This window comes from Oncorhynchus masou, chromosome 23, assembly GCF_036934945.1.
Source record: "Oncorhynchus masou masou isolate Uvic2021 chromosome 23, UVic_Omas_1.1, whole genome shotgun sequence".
Lineage (NCBI taxonomy): Eukaryota > Metazoa > Chordata > Actinopteri > Salmoniformes > Salmonidae > Oncorhynchus > Oncorhynchus masou.
Genome location: NC_088234.1, coordinates 15,234,283 through 15,259,391, shown reverse-complemented (window position 1 = coordinate 15,259,391; position 25,109 = coordinate 15,234,283). Strand labels below are relative to the sequence as shown.

The window sequence follows — 25,109 nt, the reverse complement described above, 5'->3', positions numbered from 1 at the left end:
TAATCCCTTCATTTCAGCTAGTTACTGTTTAACCAAAAGCGAGCTATCCGGATACTGTATTATTAATCTAAAGCTGTGTGGTACTACGTCAGCGGTCCAGTCACACAAATGTCCCATGTTGCAAAGCTCAAGATGGATATTTTCATTTTTTGGCATAGTAAAAAAAACACCTCAGGACCCATTCGTCCATGACACAAACTGTTCACACCACTCTTGTTGGTGGAGACAATTTTTCAGTTTTTAACGTGTGGTGGTAATGTTTTTGTTATTCACCCAATGTTCGCAGGTCTGATGGACCCACAACATTATTGGGTTTTTAAAAACAATACTGCCATAAAAATAACAATACTTAGATGTTGACTTAAATCAATTATAAGCAATGTAGACAGCATACATGGTTCATACTGCTAGATCACATTTACTAATAAAAGTGCTTTTCGCTATTCAGATCCTTCCAAGCTCTACCAGCTTTGGAGGGGAACATCGCTGCACAGCTATTTTCAGGTCTCTCCAGAGATGTTCAATCTGGTTTAAGTCCGGGCTCTGGCTGGGCCACTCAAGGACATTCATAGACTTGTCCCGAAGCCACTCCTCCATTGTCTTGGCTGTGTGCTTAGGGTTGTTGTCCTGTTGGAAGATGAACCTTCGCCCCAGTCTGAGGTCCTGAGCTCTCTGGAGCAGGTTGTCATCAAGAATCTCTGTACTTTTCCCTGTTCATATTTCCCTTCCATCGTTTCAGCTCCAGTCCCTGCAGCTGAAAACCATCCCCACAGCATGATGCTGCCACCACCGTGCTTCAACGTAGGAAAGGTATCAGGTTTCCTCCAGGCGTGACGCTTGGCATTCAGGCGAAAGAGTTTAATATTGGTTTCATCAGACCAGAGAATCTTGTTTTTCATGGTCATTGCCCTTTAGGTGCCTTTTGGCAAATTCCAAGTGGGCTGTCGTGCCTTACTGAGGAGTCGCTTCCGTCTGGCCACTCTACTATAAAGGGCTGATTGGTGGAGTGTTGCAGAGATGGTTGTTCTTCTGGAAGGTTCTCCAGTCTCCACAGAGGAACTCTGGATCTCTATTAGAGTAACCAACAGGTTCTTGGTCACCTCCCTGACGAAGGCCCTTCTCCCCCGATTGCTCAGTTTGGCAGGGAGGCCAGCTCTAGGAAGTCTTGGTGCTTCCACACTTATTCCATTTAAAAATGGAGGCCACTGTTTTCTTGGGGACCTTCAATAATGCAGAATGTTTTGGTAACCTTCTCCAGATCTGTGCCGAGGCACAATCCTGTCTCAGAGCTCTACTGGCGCCTATCAGAGGATGGCTGACATTTTACATGCGCCTAACCTACTAACTTTGTTAGTTTTTTTGCGTTGTTTATAACTTATTTTTTTACTTACTGTGTGTATAATGTTTCTGCTACCATCTGTTATGATCGAAAATAACTTCTGGGCATCAGAACAACAATTACTCACCACGAACTGGAAGAAGCTTTCCTGGGAACATGCCCAAATCCCTGTCATTTGCATCAAGAAAATAAAAACGGTCAGGCTGCCTCTGAGAATCCATAGGCGAGTGAATAATTTCCCACTGTCATCCATTCTACTGGCTAACATGCAATCATTGGAAAATAAAATTGATGACCTACGATTATGATTATCCTACCAACAGAACATTAACTGTAATATTTAAATTTTCAGCCATTTTGAGTCACACAAAATAATTTTTTCTCTACCCCAACAATTAATCCACAGATAAAAAGGGAAAAGTAGTTTGTTTCTAGTAATCTATCCTCCTTCAGTCTTCTTCCTCTGTAGATTTTAAATGGCGGTTGGCAACCAATGTTAAGGTTCATTACGGCCACCAACTGGACTGGAGTAGGGACCTCAGTTCATCTTTCGATCACCCACGTGGGTATATGCGCATAAAAACCAATGAGCAGATGAGAGAGGCGGGGCTTGCAGAGCATCATGCATTAAAAATAAAACCATGTTCTGCGTTAGCGCCTGGCTATGTAGACGCTCTTGACGAGCGCAAGCAGTTTGGATGAAATTAGTGAATAACGTGTGTACATTTATTTTGCAACGCTCGCACAAGCAACGTGGGTGGTGTGGTCATCATGTTATACTTGGTTGCACAGCCCTCACCTGAGATAACTGGTGACAAATGCTTCTTGTAACCATCTGTTCTGGAATGGTCGCAGTTGAATCCAATCTAAAAAACCTATGATAAGATCTGAAAACAGCAGATGGTTGAGAGCAATCCTTAAACATTGCAGAATTGGAGCAGTTTGTGGCTGAAGAGTGATCCAAATGTCCAGTAGAAGGATGCTGCAAGCTCCTTGATGGCTACAAGAAGTGTTTGTCAGCAGTTATCTTGGCCAAAATCTGTGTGGAGTCTTGGGGGTTAATAATTTTCCTATTATAAATAAAAATTATAAACTTAAGTTTCAAAAACCTCAATTGGTTCTGAAATGCTAAAAATCCAATAATTATTTCTGAAGACCAAATGTATATTTCAATTTACACATAAATAGTTTTTTAGAAGAAACAGGGAATTATTTAAGAGAAATGCTAATATAGTACTAATATATTTGGCATCAACTGTATATAGTTGTACATATACTGAACAAAAATATAAACGTAACATGTAAAGCGTTGGTCCCATGTTTAATGAGCTGAAATAAAATATGCCAGAAATGTTAGATATTCACAAAGCTTATTGCTCTCAAATTTTGTGCACACATTTGTTTATATCCCTGTTGGTGAGCATTTCTCCTTTACCAAGATAATCCATCCACCTGACAGGTGTGGCATATCAAGAAGCTGATTAAAAAGCATGATCATTACACAGTTGCACCTTGTGCTGGGGACAATAAAAGGCCGCGGTAAAATGTGCAGTTTTGTCACACAACACAATGCCACAATTGTCCCAATTTGGAGGGAACGTGCAATTGGCAAACTTATTTGCATACTCGTCATCCTCACCAGGGTCTTCACCTGACTGCAGTTCGGCATCGTAACTGCCTTCAGTGGGCAAATACTCACATTCTACGGCCACTGGCACGATGGAGAAGTGTTCCCTTCACTGATGAACCCCGGACAGATGGCAGACAGCATGTATGGCATTGTGTGTGTGCGTGCCCCATGGTGGCGGTGGGGTTTTGGAATGGGCAGCCATAAGCTACGGACAACAAACACAATTGCATTTTATTGATAGCAATTTGAGTGCACAGAGATACCGAGACGAGATTCTGAGGTCCATTTATCATGCCATTCATCCGCCGCCATCACCTCATGTTTCAGCATGATAATGCACAGCCCCATATTGGAAGGATTTGTACACAATTCCTGAAAGCTGAAAATGTCCCAGTTCTTCCACGGCCTGCATACTCAACAGACATATCACAGATTGGAGCATGTTTGGGATGCTCTGGATCGACGTGTACGACAGTGTTTTCCAGTCCCCGAGGATATATACAGCAACTTTGCACAGCCATTGAAGAGAAATGGGAAAACATTCCACAGGCCACAATCAACTGCCTGATCAACTTGAAGGAGATGCGAATGTGTTGTGTTGTGCTGCATGACGCAAATGGTGTTCACACCAGTTACTGACTGGTTTTCTGATCCACGTCCCTACTGTTTTATTGTTGTTGGTGTTTGTGACCAACAGATGCATATCTGTTTTCCCAGCCATATGAAATCCATAGCTTAAGGCCTTGTTAATTTATTTCAATTGAGTGACTTCCTTATAAGAACTGTAACAATAAATTATTTCAAATTGTTGAATGTTGTGTTTATATTATTGTTCAGTGTATATACACAGAACCAGTCAAAAGCTTGGACACGCCCAACTCATTCAAGTTTTTTGTTGTTGCTTACTATATGATTCCATATGTGTTATTTCAAAGTTTGGATGTCTTCACTATTATTCTAGAACGTAGAAAATAGTAAAAATAAAGAATAGAATCCTAGAATGATTAGGTGTGTCCAAACTTTTTACTGGTACTGTATATATTATGAAAAACGTTTTGTTTTCTCTCGAGCAATTTATGACAATGAGTTTAATGATAAATAACCACCTATATATACTTTGGCTTGTTGGAATTAAAAAATATACATAATAAAATATTCCACTAACAGACACTAGATTAATTGTCAAAATACATTTTAACCTGGCTTCATGTTTAACTAACAATTATAACATTCACAGCAGGATAACCACATATTGTAACAAACTGGTGTATTAGAGAAACTGACCATGAACTGCTCTCACATTACCCCTACAGCAGCCTGTAGAGGGGGCTTGTGTACCATACATCTGGGAGCTACAGTATGCAGACGTTATACTTTAACATACCTGATAAATTCATCTAAAGAATATTAATACATATGTACATGTTAAGACAGCTTTCACAGTAAGTGAAAACCATACTATATTCTATCTTTTGAAATGTGTTTTCCCTCCTAAATGTCCAAGTGGGTGTGTAATACAGTCATTGATGGAAAATGAAAGTGTTCTTATATCTACAACTGACACTCCGGTATACTTTCCTAGGACCAGCAGTCAGGTAAGAGGCTCTAGTGAAATAATGGCTAAAACATTTTATTAATAGGTATTTTCTTTTTCAAAAAAAGTTGGCGTGTATAATGAAAATGTAAAGGTGGATTTTTTATGTCCCGTTACATATTTCCATTGTATATTTTGACCATACCTTTCGTCTTGGCATTGAACTAAAACACATTGCTTCACTTCTGTTTGTTTCTGTGCTTCAACTGTCATAAATGTAAACACAATATTTGAATTATTACTTATTTTTTGTCAGCAAACATTACTCAGATGGGACTGCGAATTAAAAACAAACCAATGCTTTAATGCTACTGGATATATTATGTTATGACTTGGCAAATGCAATGATTAACAGAACATGGTTTGTTTCCCTGACAGACGCGTAATGGAACCTTTGATTCAAAAAGTCTGTTTGCTAACTTTCCTCGTCGTCTTCGATGCCACTTCATCTGTTGCAGGTAATACATATTACAAGCATATACTGTATCAGTCCAGGCATATGTAAAAACAATGTTAACTTTTTCATAAAAGCATGAATCTTGGTACACTTGTAAAGTTTGGGGCCCTGAGAATTTTCAGAAAGGGTGACAAAACACCTCCTGTGGCAGCCATTTTGCTATTCCGCCATCACCTGACAATTTATCTTCCTTTATATCTGCTGAAGTGAACTAATAAAAGGTGATGTCTTCACCTATGTTTTAATGGTCAAGGATGACAATGGTGCTAAGTGCAACATACTGAAAAGTTCTGATTATTATGCAAAGGTGAACTTGGGGTAAACCATTGAAAATAAATCAAATTATTTTGCTGTTTCTGACAACATACACAACAGAATATTATGTCTGTTGTTGATTTGTAAATTGGATTTAAAAAAAAATCTTTACATAATGCTTGAAAGTGAAGCTCAGTTTAGGGTTTGCATTGATTGTGATGTTTTGTGGTCCCATGTGGCTCAGTTGATAGAACATGGTGCTTGCAATGCCAGAGTTGTGGGTTAAATTCCAACGAGGGCCATGTATGCAAAATATATAGTGACATTACAAATTTGAAAACAAAAAAAATATGAAGTTATCTGAATTTCTTTGATATGGCCAAAAATAACTTTTTGATTGAAGAAAAAGCCTCCAATGGGGTACAGAATGATTGCATCCCTTAATAAAGATGAACAAAAAAGACTCTAAAATAAATCATACAAATACTGAGCTATATTGTGTGCTTAATGTTTAAATCATAAAGCACTGAGTGTACAAAACATTAAAACATAGACTGACCAGATGAATCCAGGTGAAAGCTATGATCCCTTATTGATGTCATAAGTTAAATCCACTTCAATCAGTGTGGATGAAGGAGAGGAGACAGGTTAAAGAAGGATTTTTAAACCATTGAGAAATGGTTTGTGTGTGTGCCATTCAGAGTGCGAATGGGCAAGTCAAAAGATTTAAGTGCATTTGAACAGGCTATGGTAGTAGGTGGTTTGTGTCAAGAACTGCAACTCTGCTGGGTTTTTCAAGCGCAACAGTTTCCTGTGTGTATCAAGAATGGTCCACCACACAAAGGACATCCAGCAAACTTGATACAACTGTGGGAAGCACTGGATTCAACATTGGCCAGCATCCCTGTGGAATGCTTTCGACACCTTGCAGAGTCCATATCCCAATGAATTGAGGTTGTTCTGACCCCTATCAAGAAGATAGGGGTCAAAATGATTGGATCCTCTGTCTCCAAAACCCAGGCACCCTCCCCTTGTGAGGATAACACCACAAGCCTTTTTGTAAGATGTTCTATGAGATTGGAGAACAGATATAGAAGAATCTTCGACCATTCCTCCAACCATGATCTTTCCAGATCCTTGATGTCCCTTAGAGAAAAAACACATAATTTCACCTCGTGTATTTGACTCAAATTGTGTATATTTTTATTTATACAGTAAATATACATTTTGTCCTCACCTGAGATTTTAACTCAAAAGCGTTTGGTTCACAGTCATTCCAATCTTCCTGCTACACCACCATGTCTGTATTCATAATTGATTTCACCTGTATTCATACACTTTGGACTTCAAAGTGATAGTCAGCTTTGTTAAAAATACACATGAGGAAAACTATTAAATTTATCATAGTGATACAGGAGTAACATTGAAACGGAGTAATATGCCCCACCAACGTTAGAATATTATACAGAAAACCCTCATTAGCCTGCTGAGACCCATCAATGCATTTTTGTTCTCTCGAGTAGACATCAGTTCTTGGTCCGTATCTCTGAGACCACACAAACCACTGTATTATGTCCTGTTGTCCATTTGGGAGGACAATGTGGGTTTTTCAATGATATCACATGTGTGGGGGTGTGAACTTGACAACTTTATCTTCCTGGTTCTTAAAGAAATGGCTGCCTTCAAAATTAACACATTTTATGGACATTTGAAAATAAGTGTGTGTAAATATTAATTATAATTTTTAGTTAGTTTGATATTCAAATTGTTTCTAGTAAATGAATATCTCAGGAGTAGTTAAGTGAGTTGTCAGGACTGTAATATGTTTTTTCACAATAAATAATAGATAAGGAAGAGTAAGAGCTTATCAAGAAATGTCCTCTGTAGTGGACCTCCGGGTGCCACAACGACACTGAACAAAAATATAAACGCAACATGTAACAATTTCAAAAGTTTTACTGAGTTACAGTTCATGTAAGAAAATCAGTCAATTGAAAAAAATTAATTAGGCCCTAGTCTATGGATTTCACATGACTGGAAAGACAGATATGCATCTGTTGGTTACATATACCTTTAAGAAAAGGCAGGGGCATGGATCAAAAAACAAGTCAGTATTTGGTATGACCACCATGTGCCTCATAAAGCGTTACACATCTCCTTCACATAGAGTTGATCAGGCTGTTGATTGTGGCCTGTAGAATGTTGCCCAACTCCTCCTCAATGGCTGTGTGAAGTAGCTGGATATTGGCTGGAACTGGAACACGCTGTTGTTCACATCAATCCAGAGCATCACAAACATGCTCAATGGCTGACATGTCTGGTGAGTATGCAGGCCATGGAAGTACTGGGATTTCCAGCAAACTGAATTTCCTGCTGCGCCACCAGGTCTGTGGCCATGACTGAAATTGGCCTCATATTTATTGTCAAGAATACATTTCTGCACTGCTAAGAGTTGCACAGATTCAAGTCAAAAATAGTGCAATTATTTGACAACACCAACAGGGACACTTGACTTTAAGTGCATAAATACTTTCGGGATATTAACTTTCGATCTGGTGTGCGTTAATGTCTAAGCGGTGCTTGGTAAATTGGTAGCTTGCTAACATATTAACTTTTATTATTATGAATATAGTGCAATTTCTATGTGTATTGTTTTTTTTTATTACCATTTTTAAAATGTCCCGATGTTGCAGTTTGGCACCTAATAATTTCACTGTACCCTGCAATCACACCTGCAACCCTGTACATGTGACTATTAAACACTGAATCTGAATCTCAAAAATAAAAGTATGGTTATAGTACAATGTTGTTACAGTACAAAAAGTACCTACAGAGGTGCACATAGGAACAAACATGGTACTGGTTGGTATCTTTTATGGTACATGTGCGGATAATCTAATATAATGGTAAACAATGTACCCAATATATTCAATGTAAGGTGTACTCATTACTGCACTTTGGGGACATTGTGCAGTCAGGGACTCATTAGCATATGTGGGGGCATGTTCTAAAATATGTTGTATTTGATCCAACCATTAGTGGAAATGTTGTACCAGTTTAAATTGTTTATCATTATGTGGCACATCTTTTGACATTGTCAGTTCTGTCAAGCAAGTATCACGGCACAAGGTGAGACCCAAATGCAGACACAGGAGGCAGATGGTTGGAGTCTTACAATGTTTATTAATCCAAAGGGGTAGGCAAGAGAATGGTCGTGGACAGGCTAAAGGTCAAAACCAGATCAGAGTCCAGGAGGTACAGAGTGGCAGACAGTCTCGTGGTCAAGGCAGGCAGAATGGTCAGGCAGGCGGGTACAGAGTCCAGAAACAGGCAAGGGTCAAAACCGGGAGGACTAGAAAAAGGAGATAGCAAAAAGTAATAGAACGGGAAAACTGCTGGTTGACTTGGAAACATATAAGACGAACTAGCACAGAGAGACAGGAAACACAGGGATAAATACACTGGAGAAAACAAGTGACACCTGGAGGGGGTGGAGACAATAACGAGGACAGGTGTAACTGATCAGGGTGTGACAGCAAGAATTGTACTTTTAAGAGATTGCAGTATGTTCCCAGTAGCATTTTGGCAGCTGATTCACAGAAAGTTGAAGTTACATTTTTAATAACTTACTTTTAAATAGTGATGTGGAAATGAAGCTTCGAGAATTTCCAGCCAATTGTGTTGAAAATAGGGTCATTACACAAGGCTTTGATGTACACTAGTGGGATCTGCTGGTGAAAATAATTTAGAATAGCCAAATTACTATAGATGATGTTGCACACGCCATAGCACGTGCTCAGTGAAGCCTTTTTGTCTTCTAACAAAACCAATACCAAACCAATCAGGTGGTTGATCAACAAAACAAAGCTTTGCACTGATCATGTGGTTCTGATAAAGAGATACAACCTTCGGCACGCTGCTTCAAAATAAACTGCCTAGCGATTTCGACACATGTTCCAGAGCTCTGGTATCACAAACATAGCTGTTAACCTACTGTTAACTTGCTGCAAGTGAGTTATTGTACAATTCACAGTAACAATGACATGGTGACTAGCTATAAATGAAATATTGTATGGCTATTTCACATCACATTCACTTATATAAACCTTTATCAACACTTCTAAACCAATATTGTAAAGGCTTAATGTTTAAGAAGACTAAAAAGACAACATAAACTGGAATGACATTCCCTCTTATGGGACACCAAAAATACATAACTGAAAGCCACGCCCACAACAAGCTACACCTGCAATCTTCTGATAGGCTGCCACTGCTACGGATTGCTGCCAATCAGCAAGTGACACCCATGTTGTCAACAGAAGAGTCAGTGAAGGCACAGTAGGTTACTGGCAAGGACTGCAAGTTGACTACATGTTGCCATGACATTACTGGAAAATGCACACTAAACTCTTTACAGTGCAATACATTACAGACACATTCTCCAACATACTTTGCAGAACAGACTATTTTAAAGAAGGTGCTCAAGTGGCATTGGCACAACCATCAAACACTTAACTGCTACAACACGGTTGCCACAAATACACATATATTTGACCATGCCCCCAAATATGCAAATGATCCCCACATTACAGTACATTGCCCCATCTATCAAAGCACAGTGATGGTTGCATCTTACATTTAAAATATTGGGTGGAAAAATGTCCAATTATACCTACAATGTACCGAACTGTACCATGTTTAATTGGGGACACTGCCCTGTGTATTGGGGACACTGCCCTGTGTAGGGTGCCGTCTTTCGGATGGGATGTTAAACGGGTGTCCTGACTCTCTGAGGTCATTAAAGATCCCATGGCACTTATCGTAGGGGTGTTAACCCCGGTGTCCTGGCTAAATTCCCAATCTGGCCCTCAAACCATCACGGTCACCTAATAATCCCCAGTTTACAATTGGCTCATTCATCCCCCTCCTCTCCCCTGTAACTATTCCCTAGGTCATTGCAAATGAGAACGTGTTCTCAGTCAACTTACCTGGTAAAATAACGGATAAATAAAAAATAAACTAAAATGTGAGTTCATATGTGTACCTGTGAAGTTTACCTATGAGTTGTTTGTACCCCAGGGAACAACACTGTACCCTAACCATGCACTTGTTCTTTCAGAGAGTGTTAATACATATTCCAAACAAGGAGTATGGATGTGGTGGCAATGCAGAGACATTGATGCACTCAACCAATAGGTTGCAAGTTCAAATTGCTTATGCATTCATGTATCCTCTATGTCAAGTGTCCTTGAGCACTGCTAGTTTTCTATTGATGTGATGTTGGTTGCAATAATTTGACAATTATTAACTTGCTTCTGGGCAGCTTTTATCAAAGTCCAGACCTGTTTTCTTGCCACTAAGTCTGTAGCTCTTGTCTCTTTCAGGCTCGTAGACCTGGTGGTGTAGCAGGACATGTAATCAAATATTTCAGGTTGTTAGTGATCAAGAGATTACAAGTTCAAATCCCATATAAGTGTTGTCACAGTACAAAATAATGCAATATTTGTTTTATGATAATTTAAATCAGAAGACTGAAGCATGATGTAATTGTATAGAAATAACACCTTCAAGTTAGTATATACAGCACTTTAGGCAAAGTTCAAAAATGTATTCTTTGCAATATATGCATAGCCAATCTTTTTTATGTCCACAGACCTGGTGGCACAGCAGGAATTTCAGGTAGTTGTCAACCAAGAGGTTGTCAGTCCCAAGCGAGGTTGTCCCAAGTAATCAGCATACTGCAGCTTAATGTCCATTAACACCTTAACGTAGCTGTAAAGATATAGTAACTTGTTTTAGATTTAATGTATTTTCATCGCACCTAGACAAAACCTCCAGTGGACCATGACACAATGCTCTAAGGACGCCCTGAAAACCATCTGGGGGAAGTCCCTGGAATAAACCTGGAAGTGATTCAATCAAATGAATGTCAAATACTGTATGCCTTTTAAAAACAAAATATTTGACACCTGTGTTTTCACATGTGCCAAACATTTGTCACGTGTATTTTCATGGTATCACATTTATTTCACAAGATCACATTGTTACATGTGCTGTCATTTGTAGTTTCATGTTATTTAACCTCTGTTTAACTAGGCAAGTAAGTTAAGATCAAATTCTTCTTTACAATGACAGCCTATGAACAGTGGGTTAACTGCCTTGTTCAGGGGCAGAACGAGAGATGTTTTACCTTGTCAGCTCGGGGATTCGATCTAGCAACCCTTCGTTTACTAGCACAAAACTGACCACTAGGCTACCTCACATTTTGTCACATGTTACCATAGTAACGTCACATTAAATCACATGAGATCACATGTTGACATGTAAAATTCATGTGGTTATGTTGTAAAGGATCATTTGTTTGCGCTTATGGACTGCTCTCTTCAATTCAAACCAATGGGGTTCATGTCCGGAAACTGGGATGGCCATTGCAAAATGTTCATTTTGTGGTCAAATAACATTTTTTTTGTAGATTTGATATGTGCTTGGGGTTATTGTCTTGCTAGAAGATCCACTTGCGGCCAAGTTTCAGATCCCTGGCAGAGACAACCAGGTTTTTGGCAAAAATGTCCTGGTACTTGATAAAGTTAAAGATGACGTTGATCTTAACATGGACCCCATGAGCACTGGAAGCAAAATAGCCACATAACTTCAAAGATGCACCACAATATTTCACATTAAGGATGAGGTATTTTCTGCATATAAATGGTGATTTGTACGTTACCAAAGAGCTCTATTTGTATGTCATCTAACCATAGCACTGCCTGGAGTTTGCTAAACGGCATTGGCACTTGGATTGGAACCAGTGCTTTGGAAATATCACACAAAAATAGAGGTCTTTTGCAACTTACACAAGCAGTGAGTTTGGTCTTCGACAGAACAGTGCAGAGACATTTAAAGAAAGCTTTATGTAGAATAAACATTAGAACCTTGTGTAGACTTTGTGTCGCGAGAATTTTTTATCCCAATGATAATAACTAACAATCAATAGCTCTGACCAATTCCTAGCCAGGTCGGCACCGAATTCTGCTAAGACAGTCTGTGTTTAAGATACTATAAAGACATATATTACATATATTATACATACTTATTGTTTTACCCTAATTCTGACTAAAACTACCCATTTATTACAATTTCCCTGACTAAAACTACACACATCATTTGGTTAAATTCCATCAACAATTTATTATAGATTTTCACTTGCCAAAGACTGTTATTTTCATTTACATTACATTTAAGTCATTTAGCAGACGCTCTTATCCAGAGCGACTTACATGTCATATAGTAAAATACTGTATGTATTACTTACTCTTTCTTTGAGAAAATGTATTAGTATAACCTTTTTTTGCATACAATATATATATTTAGGATCTTATTTAGAGCCAGTTTGCTACAGCAGACAAATCCTGCAGCAAAAGGAAATGTGAATTACTATACCATGTGGATTATATTTAAAAATGTTTTAGGGATTGATACATGTTTTGTTAGGACTTAATCAAGTCTGAAACTTCAAAGTGGAAATTACAAACTTTAAAATCTGGTTTGCGTTTTCTGCTTTGTGGAAAAATGACTGTAGATAAGTATTTGTATTATTATTTTATACAGTCTTTTTGCTCATCTTTATCAATGAATCCAATTATGTTTTGGGCACTGCTGGTTTAGCACTGGTAAAAGGGAACTGTGAAGATGTTACTGTCTTTGTGCTCAATATGAGCTGCTCTTAACTTTGTGACCTTCACATGCCATACTTAACACCTTCTGTAACACCTTCTCCTCTCCTCTTCTCTCCCTCCAGACCTCAGCCTCATAGTCCCTCCTGACCCTGTAGTGGCCTCTGCTGGGGATGACATCATCCTTCCCTGTAATCTCTCTCCTCAAAGTAGTGCTGTTGACATGGATATCAGGTGGTTTAAGGAGGGAGACTTCACTAACCCCTTGTATTTGTATAAGAGCAGAACGGGGGAAGAGGGGGAGGGCTATAAGGGCAGAGTGAGTCTACTCACCCATGAGCTGGAAAGAGGCAACTTATCGCTGCTGTTGAAGAATGTCAAGGTGTCAGATAAGGGACGCTACAAATGTCAGGCCAGCCGCTTGGATTGGATCCAGGAACCAGCCGTTGTGCTACAAGTTACAAGTAAGAGAATCTTATCAAGACCCTAACAAGTGTCCAATTATCAATGGTGTCAATGTCAAGTTCAACCGCAAAATAAAGTATTACTAAAGTTAGACAGAATTGGTTAAACAGATCTGATTTCAAAATGCTGAAGAAGAGAAGCCAACAGTAGATGATCAAATCTAGTCAGTAATCAGAAGTTATGATGGAACCATCTGGTTTTTCTATTGATACCCTTCTGATCGATTAATCTATTAATCCAAGATGGCATAGCAGGCACACGTCTTTGTCCTGTCGTGTCCCTTATATATTTTTCTTCACATATCTTTTAAAAGTATTTTCCTAAACCTCAACTTCTAAATACTCTCCTGTAACACGCCTCACCCAATGTGGAGTGGATCTGTTTTTTTTCCAAAAGTATTTCTATTTACTTCGGATCTGGAATCCCTCAACTGAAGCTAGCCAGCTAACTACCTACCAGCTATCAGTCAGCAAACCACTGCTAGCGGTCATCAGCTGACCTTTAGCTCCGAAAGCTCTCGCCAGTTCGTGACTCAAACCAGAGCATAACGGACCTATTTTTTTCTCTCCATATCCCCGGATTCCTACCTCCATCTCTGAACATTTTCATCTGGGTCTTCGCAACTAGCTAACCGCAATTCCAGGTGACTAATCCTGGCTAGCGGAGCAAGCGCCAATTAGCCTGAAGCTAGCCCGGCTTGGGCTCCTGGGCTAACACCGAAGCCCACTCCTGGGCTACAATATCCGGACCCCTTCTACTGCCGGTACGGGGCACGGAACCCCGCCGATCCTCTACGACTGGAATACCGACATAATCTGCCTGAGGATTCCAACAGGACCCTTAGTCGCGATGTCCGCTGAAGGCTAATTCTGCTAACCGTGGCCTGCTAGCTACCTAGAGCTATTTGGAACCTTACTAATCCACGACTGGTCTATCGACGTCACCGCACGAAGAGGCAAAAATAGATTTACCTCCATCGCGACATCCCCCAAAAGCCATTCTGCTAACTTGTTAGCCCCGGTCTGCTGACTGCTAGCTTGCTAACCCGGTCTGCTAACTGCTAGCTTGTTAGCCCAGGACTACTAACTGCTAGCTTGTTAGCACCAACCTGCTAACTGTCTGAATCGCCGTGTCCCCAGCCAGCCCAACCACTCACTGGACCGATATGTTCACTTGGCTACGCATGCCTCTCTCTAATATCAATATGCCTCGTCCATTACTGTCCTGGTTAGTGATTACTGTCTTATTTCACTGTAGAGCCTCTAGCCCTGCTCAATATGCCTTAACCAACCATGTTGTTCCTCCTCCTACATATGCGATCACATCACCTGGTTTAAACGTCTCTAGAGACTATATCTCTCATCATTACTCAATGCCTATGTTTACCTGCCAAGTACTCACATCACTTTCGTCTGTTCCTCTGTCGATATAGAGGTTAATCCAGGTCCTGCAGGGCCTAGCTCCACTCCCACTTCTCAGATGCTCTCATTTGTTGACTTCTGTAACCATAAAAGCCTTGGTTTCATGCATGTTAACATTAGAAGCCTACTCCCTAAGTTTGTTTTACTCACTGCTTTAGCACACTCTGCCAACCCAGACATCTTAGCTGTGTCTGAATCCTGGTTTAGGAAAACCACCAAAACCCCTGAAATCTCCATCCCTAACTATAACATTTTCTGGCAACATAGAACTGCCAAACTGGGCTGTGTTACAATCTACTGCAGAGATAGCCTGCAGAGTTCTGTATTACTATCCAAGTCCGTACCCAAACAATTCAAGCTTCTTCTTCTAAAAATAAACCTTTCCAGAAACACGTCTCTCACTGTTGCCGCTTGCAACACCCTCTGCCCCCAGCTGTGCCCTCGACACCATATGTGAATTGATTGCCCCATCTATCTTCTGAGCTCGTGCTACCTGGTGACCTAAACTGGGACATGCTTAACACCCCGGCCATCCTACAATCTAAACCTGATGCCCTCAATCTCACACAAATTATCAATGGACCTACCAGGTACCACCCCAAATCCATAAACATGGGCACCCTCATAGATATCATCCTAACTAACTCATCCCCAAATACACCACTGCTGTTTTCAATCAAGATCTCAGAGATCACTGCCTCATTGCCTGCATCTGTAATGGGTCTGCAACCAAACGAACGCCCCTCATCATTGTCAAACGCTCCCTAAAACACTTCTGTGAGCAGGCATTTCTAATCGACCTGGCCGGGGTATCCTGGAATGACATTGACCTCATCCCGTCAGTAGAGGATGCCTCGTTATTCTTTAAAAGTGCCTTCCTCACCATCTTAAATAAGCATGCCCCATTCAAAACATTTAGAACTAGGAATATACGTAGTCCTTGGTTCACTCCAGACCTGTCTGCCCTTGACCAGCACAAAATCATCCTGTGGCATTCTGCATTAGCATCGCATAGCCCCCGTGATGTGCAACTTCTCAGGGAAGTTTGGAACAAATATACACAGGCAGTTAGGAAAGCTAAGGCTAGCTTTTTCAAACAGAAATTTGCATCGTGTAGTACAAACTCAAAAAAGTTCTGGGACACTGTAAAGTCCACGGAGAATAAGAACACCTCCTCCCAGCTGCCCACTGCTCTGAAGCTAGGAAACACTGTCACCACCGATAAATCCACTATAATTGAAAATTTCAATAAGCATTTCTCTACTGCTGGCCATGCTTTCCACCTCGCTACCCCTACCCCCGTCAACTGCCCGGCACCCTCCACAGCAACCCGCAAAAGCCCCCACCATTTCTCCTTCACCCAAATCCAGATAGCTGATGTTCTGAAAGAGCTGCAAAATCTGGAACCCTACAAATCAGCCGGGCTAGACAATCTGGACCCTCTCTTTCTAAAATGATCTGCCGAAATTGTTGCAACCCCTATTACTAGCCTGTTGAACTTCTATTTCGTATCGTCTGAGATTCCCAAAGATTGGAAAGCTGCCGTGGTCATCCCCCTCTTCAAAGGGGGTGACACTCTAGACCCAAACTGCTACAGACCTATATCTATCCTACCCTGTCTTTCTAAGGTCTTCGAAAGCCAAGTTAACAAACAGATTACCGACCATTTCGAATCCCACCGTAGCTTCTCCGCTATGCAATCTGGTTTCAGAGCTGGTCATGGGTGCACCTCAGCCACGCTCAAGGTCCTAAACGACATCATAACCACCATCAATATGAGACATTACTGTGCAGCCGTATTCATTGACCTGGCCAAGGCTTTCGACTCTGTCAATCACAACATTCTTATTGGCAGACTCGACAGCCTTGGTTTCTCAAATGATTGCCTCACCTAGTTTACCAACTACTTTTCTGATAGAGTTCAGTGTGTCAAATCGGAGGGCCTGTTGTCCGGACCTCTGGCAGTCTCTATGGGGGTGCCACAGGGTTCAATTCTCGGGCCAACTCTCTTATCTGTATACATCAATAATGTTGCACTTGCTGCTGGTGATTCTCTGATCCACCTCTATGCAGACAACACCATTCTGTATACTTCTGGCCCCTCTTTGGACAGTGTGTTAACTAACCTCCAAACGAGCTTCAATGCCATACAACTCTCTTTCCGTGGCCTCCAACTGCTCTTAAATGCAAGTGAAATGCATGTTATTCAATCAATCACGCTTCTCACCTCCCCGCCCATCCAGCATCACTACTCTGGATGGTTCTGACTTAGAATGCGTGGACAACTACAAATACCTAGGTGTCTGGTTAGACTGTAAACTCTCCTTCCCGACTCATAATAAGCATCTCCAATCCAAAATTAAATCTAGAATCGGCTTCCTATATCACAACAAAGCATCCTTCACTCATGCTGCCAAACATAACCTCGTAAAACTGACTATCCTACCGATCCTCGACTTCGGCGATGTCATCTATAAAATAGCCTCTAACACTCTACTCAACAAATTGGATGCAGTCTATCACAGTGCCATCCATTTTGTCACCAAAGCCCGATACACTACCCACCACTGCGACCTGTATGCTCTCGTTGTTTGGCCCTCTCTTCATACTCGTCGCCAAACCCACTGGTTACAGGTTATCTACAAGTCTCTGCTAGGTAAAGCCACGCCTTATCTCAGCTCACTGGTCCCATAGCAGCACCCACTCGTAGCACACGCTCCAGCAGGTATATCTCACTGTTCACCCCCAAAGCCAATTCCTCCTTTGGTCGCCTTTCCTTCCAGTTCTCTGCTGCCAATGACTGGAGCGAACTGCAAAAATCACTGAAGCTAGAGACTCCTATCTTCCTCACTAGCTTTAAGTGTCAGCTGACAGAGCAGCTCACAGATCACAGCACCTGTACATAGCCCATCTGTAAACAGCCCATCTATCTACCTCATCCCCATACTGTATTTATTTAATTTATTTTGCTCCTTTGCACCCCAGTATCTCTACTTGCACATTCATCTTCTGCACATCTATCACACCAGTGTTTAATTGCTATATTGTAATTACTTTGCCACCATGAACTATTTATGGCCTTAACTCCCTTATCTTACCTCATTTGCACTCACTGTATATGGACTTTTTGTTTTATTTTTTTCTACTATATTATTGACTCTGTTTTGTTTATTCCATGTGTAATTCTGTGTTGTTGTATTTGTCAATTTGCTATGCTTTGTCTTGGCCAGGTCACAGTTGCAAATGAGAACTTGTTCTCAACTAGCCTACCTGGTTAAATAAAGGTGAAATGAAATCAAAAATTTAAATCGAGACTGTCCTTGACAGAGCCACATAAAATCAGTTTTGGAATATCTTCCTGATTTATAAACTTCCTTCCTTTGTGAACAGAGCAGGGCAGTGTCCCCAGGATCTCCATGAGGAAGCACCACAGAGTTTTCATCCAGCTCAGCTGCAGCTCAGAGAACTGGTACCCAGAGCCTCACATGCTGTGGACGGACAGCAGTGGGAAGGAGATCACCTCAGCAGAGACAGAGAGACCCAAACAGAAAGAGGGGGGTATCCTGTACTCCATAACCAGTCACATGAGAATAAGGATGGACCAACTTGAGGGGGTCACATGTGCGGTGATGTCAAAGGGCAAGGGAACCATTCTAGAATCAGCATTACAGCAGATGACTGGTGAGTTTAGGAACTGCGATGTAGGCCCAAGTAGCCAACAACAAGTGTAAAAAATGCAAACCTTAACTAGGTTTTCACGCCCTGACCTGAGATATCTCTGTTTTCTTTATATTTTGGTTAGGTCAGGGTGTGACTAGGGTGGGTACGCTACTTTTTGTATTGTCTAGGGTTTTTCTATTGTCTAGTGTTTTTGTATGTCTAGGGTTTTGTAGGTCTAGGTGTTTTTGTTATTCTATGTAGTCTTGATATGGTTCCCAATCAGAGACAGCTGTTTATCGTTGTCTCTGATTGGGGATCATATTTAGCTAGCCATTTCCCGTTGGTGTTTGTTGGATCTTGTCTATGTGCAGTTGCCTGTCAGCACTTGTGTGTATAGCTTCACGTTTCGTTTTGTTAGTTTGTTCAGTGTTCATTCTTTAAATAAATAAGAATGTACGCATACCAGAATGTACGCGCCTTGGTCAGATCCTCATAACGAACGTGACACTAGGGTTCTAGACACACTAGACACACTCTAAACACACTGTTGTGCACAGAGTTGTCTCTTTGTTTTTTGTAGGGCCAAGTGGAATTAGAGCCATACCCTAATAAAAACTGGGTCTGGAAAGAGTTGCTCTTCAGTCAGATGTTAAAGTGATATATCACTCCAACATTAAGGTTTGTCAGACATCATCAGACCTCAAACGTGGTCTCATTTCAATTGTTCCGAGCCATCTGTCATGTACATTTAGGTATATGCCACAATCCCAAATGAATGAGAAATATTAATGTCATTGTTGTGGACTGCAGGTAAATCTGTGTCCTAGTCCTGGGGTCGTAGGACGTGGAGTTCTCAGCATTATACCACTTTTGTTTTCTGAAAACATTTTACAAACTTGGATTGACGTATCTAACTACATCTGTAGAAACCGGCAAGTATAAAACAGAGAATGAGTCATGATTCCCAAACTAGGGACCATCAGCTTTAATCTCTTGAAACCATAAACACATTTTTCTAGCCAAAACTCGATCACAACCTAGTATTGACCATTATTCTGGGTAATGTTACACTACAGTACATATGTTGAACCTTGTAAATTTAGGAAATTGTACTGTAGCGGTACCCTAAACTGACCTTAGGCCATCTTGTTACAGAAGAGTTCTACCGCAGCAGTATGCCTGACCGGGTTTACATATCTGCATTTATTATTCCTGTTTTTTTGGCACTGGTGTGCATCACTGCATCTATGCTCTATGTCCTCCACCAGAGAAGAGGTTTGTCTCTCATTTTATTTACAGTGGCCATAAAAAATCTACACCCTGTTAAACTTTTTCACATTTGTTGCCTGCAAATTAAATCTAAAAAGGATCACGTTGATTGTTTTTCCTTCAAATCTACACAACCTACTCCAGATTTTGAAGTGGAAGAAAGTTATAGAACATTTTCCAAATTAAGAAAACAAAATGAAGTATCATAATTGGATATGTCTCCAACCCCCTGAGTTAATACTTGGTGGAAGCACCTTTAACAGCCATTACAGCTGTGAATCATTTTCAAAATTGCTCATTAAATTAGATTAGGAATCATTGCTGGATGTCAATATTCAAACCTTTTCTTCGATTTTCAAGCAAATGTAAGTCAGGACTGAGACTTGACCGCTCAGGAACACTCAAACAATTCTTGGAAAGACATTCTAGTGTTTCTTTGGCATTAAAAAATGTAATTGTCTCGCTGAAAAAGAAAACTCCAGGCTTAGGTTTTCCGAAGACTGAGGGGTGGTTTCCTCTAAGTTTTTACGTGTGATTTGCTCCTTTTATAATTATTTTGATCCTGACAAACTCCCCAGTCCCTGCCGATGACAAGCATACCCATAACATGATGCTGCCACCACAATACCTGAAAATAGACAAGGTTTCACTCGTGTTGTATTGGATATGACCCAACCCTCTAGTTTTGTCTTGCAGTATTTCTTAACAGCCTTGTTGCGAACTGAACGGAGGATTTGCATTGGATTTTTTAACACAGGCATCATTCTTTTCACTTTGTCATACAGGCCAGTAATGTGGAGAGAATGCAATGTTGTTGATCCCTTCGTATTTTCAAGTATTGTGGTAGCAGCATAATGTTATTGGTATGCTTGTCACCGGCAAGGACTAAGGAGTTTGTTAGAATCAACGGAAATATGAAAGGAGCAAAGCTCAGGAAAAAAGTTAGTGGAAAACCCACCTCAGTCTTCTGAAAGCCTAACCCTGGGATAGGGTTTAATTTTTTTTCTACGGGACAATTTTGAGTGTTCCTGAGTGCTCTAGTTACAGTCCTGACTTAAATCAGAGACAAAAGTTTAAATATCGCTGTCCATCAATGATTACCGACCAAATTTTATGAGCTTGAGCAATATTGTGCAAAATTTGTAGAATCTTAATGAAAATGATTCACAGCTGTTTTTTTAAAACTAAATGTTTAGATTTAATTTAAAGGCAGCAAAATAAAAACATAACAGGTAAAATGGGTGTAGACTACACTGACTTGACATGATTTATGTTTAAAAAGGGGAGAGCATGTCACATGTCCTTGAAATAACATCATACAATGTGATATTTGGCACAAATGTGTGTAATTATGAGAACATAATATTCCCTCCAGCTCTTCAGGAAAAGCTGAAGCCGATGAGTAAGATCATATTTAAATACTCAAATGTTTTGGTTAAAGTAAAACATTTTTACAATTTTGATAATTCAATTTTGGTATAGTGTATATCTACTCAACTCCTCCAAACAATTGTATTTGTTCTTTATTCATCATTACAGATGACGTGAAGACAAAGTTAAAAGAGACAGAAAACGGTATGTCAATCACTGTAAATATAGAAACTGAAGTTTTCCCAATCTTTGCAAAACTTTGATTGACAATGTTGCTCCTTTGTACAGAGAAAGTCCAGTGTCTTGCAAAACTCAATGAAAAGGACAAGTTAATGGGTATGCTTCATGTGCTATTTATAGTTGATTAATCACTATGTTGTTTATACATTTAAAATCTGATTCATGATTTAACAAGTGTTAACAAGTGTATGTGATGTCAGTCATTTTTCATCCACACAGAAATAACTGGAAAGATTCCGGATGCAGGTAACATTATGCTCCTTTCATACATATAAAACAAAAAAAACACATAAAAAATGTATTGCAAGAAAACACAAAGTACAGAACAAAATAGGAATCTTTTGACAATTAGCATTCAATGGAGGGAAAAGTACATACTAAATAACTGTAATAACACATGTCAACAAATAAGAACCCTTAATACAGGTAGACAGCTTAAGGCACTTACATGGTCATATTAACATAGAATTTATACACAGTAGCAGTCAAACATTTGGACACATACTCATTCAAGGGTTTTTCTTTATTTTTGTCTATTTTCTGTATTGTAGAATAATAGTGATTACATCAAAACTATGGAATAACACATATGGAATCATGTAGTAACCGAAAAAGTGTTCAATTCTTCAAAGTAGCCACCTTGTGCATTGATGACAGCTTTGCACGCTCTTGCCATTCTCTCAACCAGCTTCACCTGGAATGCTTTTCGAACTGTCTTGAAGGAGTTCCCACATATGCTGAGCACTTGTTGACTTATTTTCCTTCACTCTGCAGTCCAAAACATTCAAAACCATCTCAATTGGCTTGAGTTTGGGTGATTATGGAGGCCAGGCCATCTAATGCAGTGCTTCATCACTCTCCTTCTTGGTAAAATAGCCCTTACACAGACTGGAGGTGTGGTTTGGATCATTGTCGTGGTGAAAAACAAGTGATAGTCCCACTAAGCACAAACCAGATGGGAAGGTGTATCGCTGCAGAATGCTGTGGTAGCCATGCTGGATAAGTGTGCCTTTAATTCTAAATAAATCACTGACACTGTCACCAGCAAAGCACCCCCACACCATCACACCTCCTCCTCCATGCTTCATGGTGGGAACAACACATTTAGAGATCAAGCATTCACCTGCTCTGCGTCTCACAAAGACACGGCAGTTCGAACCAAAAATCTCAAATTTGGACTCAGACAAAAGGACAGATTTCCACTAGTCTATTGTCCATTGCTTGTGTTTTTTGGCCCGTCTTTTCTTCTTATTTATTCTTAGTAGTGGTTTCTTTACCAAAATTCAATCATAAAGGCCTAATTCACACAGTCTCTTCTAAACAGTACATTTTGAGATGTGTCTGTTACTTGAACTCTGTGAAGCATTTAATTGGGTTGCAATCTGAGGTGCAGTTAATTGCCTCTTTCTGAGGCAATGCTAATGAACTTATCCTCTGCAGCAGAGGTAACTCTGGGTCTTCTTTTCCTGTTTCGGTCCTCATGAGAGAGTTTTATCATTGAGCATGATGGTTATTGCGACTTTCCGGATTGACTGACCTTCATGTCTTAAAGTAATGATGGACTCTTGTTTCTCTTTGCTTATTTGGGTTGTTCTTGCCATAACATGGACTTGGTATTTTACTTCTGTATACCAACTCTACCTTGTCACAACACAATTGATAGGCTCAAACGCATTAAGAAGGAAAGAAATTCAAAGCACACCTGTTAATTGAAATGCATTCCACGTGACTACCTCATGAAGCTGGTTGAAAGAATGCCAAGATTGTGCAGAGCTGTTATCAAGGCAAATAGTGGCTACTTTCAAGAATCTCAAATATGAAATATATTTTGTTTTGATTAACACTTTTTTCGTTACTGCATGATTCCATACAGTATGTGTTATTTCAATTTTTTGATATCTTCACTATTCTACAATGTAGAAAATAATACAAATGAAGAAAAACCCTTCAATGAGTAGGCGTGTCCAAACTTTTGACTGGTACTGTATATATAAAACCATCATTTATCTTTTTCCAAACAGTTTGGACCTTAATGTTGCATCATCATGCAGGTAATATCTTTCAACTTTTAGGACTAATTTAATATTCACACACACACACACACACACACACACACACACACACACACACACACACACACACACACACACACACACACACACACACACACACACACACACACACACACACACACAAACTTCAAAAGTCAAGGTGTCAGAACTGCTTTGAACAATGAAATATGTATGAATATGCATGAAATTAAAAATATACTTGTTTAAAGTAGATGTGACTCTGGACCCTGACACTGCACACCCCAGACTCACAGTATCTGACAAAAACAAGTGTGTTAAGTTTGGAGACCTACGGAAAGAAAGCAGAACTGAGAAGAGGTTTGAGGAAATACGTTGCGTCTTGGGAGTGAAGGGATATGATACAGGTAGACATTACTGGGAAGTTGACCTGGGGGAGAAGACTCAGTGGAGTGTTGGAGTCGCCCAGGACCCAGAGAACAGAGGTTCAGACATCCAAATGATTCCAAAGAATGGCTACTGGAGCATACGTTTGGATAATGGAGTATTGAAAGAAGTTGAACAGTCTTCGAAAGTCCTTCCCATTGAACTGAAACCTTTGAAGCTGGGGGTGTTAGTGGACTATGAGGGGGGAAATATAGTATTTTTCAATGTTGAGAAGAGATGCCACATCCACTCCTTCACCGCAACATTTACCAAGAAACTCTATCCATTCTTTGGTCCTTTGTTTGATTGTAAAAAGGAACTTAAAATCTCACAAGATATAACCCTTCAAGCTGAGAAGTGATCCTGTCAGGCCATAGCATTGTTTGTTTAATATTTGGTTACTACTGCCTGTGGTTTTATTAGTACTCTATTACTCCACAGCTCACCAATTTCATTAGTAGTCTAAAACCCCACAACTGTCTGTGGTTTTATTAGTACTCTAATACCCCAAAACTATCTGTGGGTTTTTTTGACGATGGGGAAAACAGCTGATGCATAGAGTGCAATGCGGATTATCTTCCATTGTTTGAGCAATTATTTAGCTTTATCAATTATCAACTTTGTGAAGATTGAGTTACTTTAATCTTTTCCTTCTTCTATCCCACACTGATCTGAGCGATGAGAGATGTAACGGTTTTCCCTTTTTTATAGCTTTTTTATAGCTGTATTATTTCTAATGTTTTAGACGTAACTGTTTTGATTCTGTATATACTCATTACTGTAAAGTGAGACAATATAATTTGCTATAATGATGTATCGACTAATGTATTCCATTTTGTCAAATTCATTTGTCAAATTAATGTTTTGTCATGTTCAAATCATAGAATGACTTTATATTCCAGACGGATTGAACTAACATGTTGTTAGAAATATATGTAATGATAATATGGACACACTAGATGTTACACTGGATAGGCTTCACAGGGTGAATATATTGTGTCCAGTCTCTGGCTAACTAGCTTGCATTGTTGGTCATTGTAAAGATATACATTTTTTGAGATGGGATGATTATTAAACAACTACATAAAAGCCAGGAGAATGTAGTTGTTTATCTCAATCCTAGTCGTCAATAGATCTATAGATCTACATCCACATACCAATAAGATATTGTATTTTTCACAAATCAACAGCTTCACAAATCAAATGCTTGTTTAATGTCACAAACAATAAACTACTGAAATAAAAATGTATAATACAGTAATAAAGAATATGGAACACAATG

At 39.8% G+C, this 25,109-nt stretch overlaps 1 protein-coding gene across 1 annotated transcript; it reads left to right on the top strand.

Moving 5' to 3' along the window:
* Window positions 1–4,385: 4,385 nt before the first annotated feature.
* LOC135510380 (butyrophilin subfamily 2 member A1-like) lies at window positions 4,386–25,107 on the top strand. The gene is made up of 11 exons (XM_064931254.1): window positions 4,386–4,564; window positions 4,942–5,021; window positions 13,071–13,409; window positions 18,222–18,512; window positions 19,647–19,766; window positions 21,136–21,162; window positions 21,300–21,335; window positions 21,420–21,467; window positions 21,591–21,617; window positions 23,393–23,422; window positions 23,656–25,107. The coding sequence occupies exons 1-11, from the start codon at window positions 4,503–4,505 to the stop codon at window positions 24,186–24,188; spliced, it is 1,593 nt and encodes a 530-aa protein (XP_064787326.1). The 5' UTR covers window positions 4,386–4,502; the 3' UTR covers window positions 24,189–25,107.
* The last annotated feature ends 2 nt before the right edge of the window (window positions 25,108–25,109 follow it).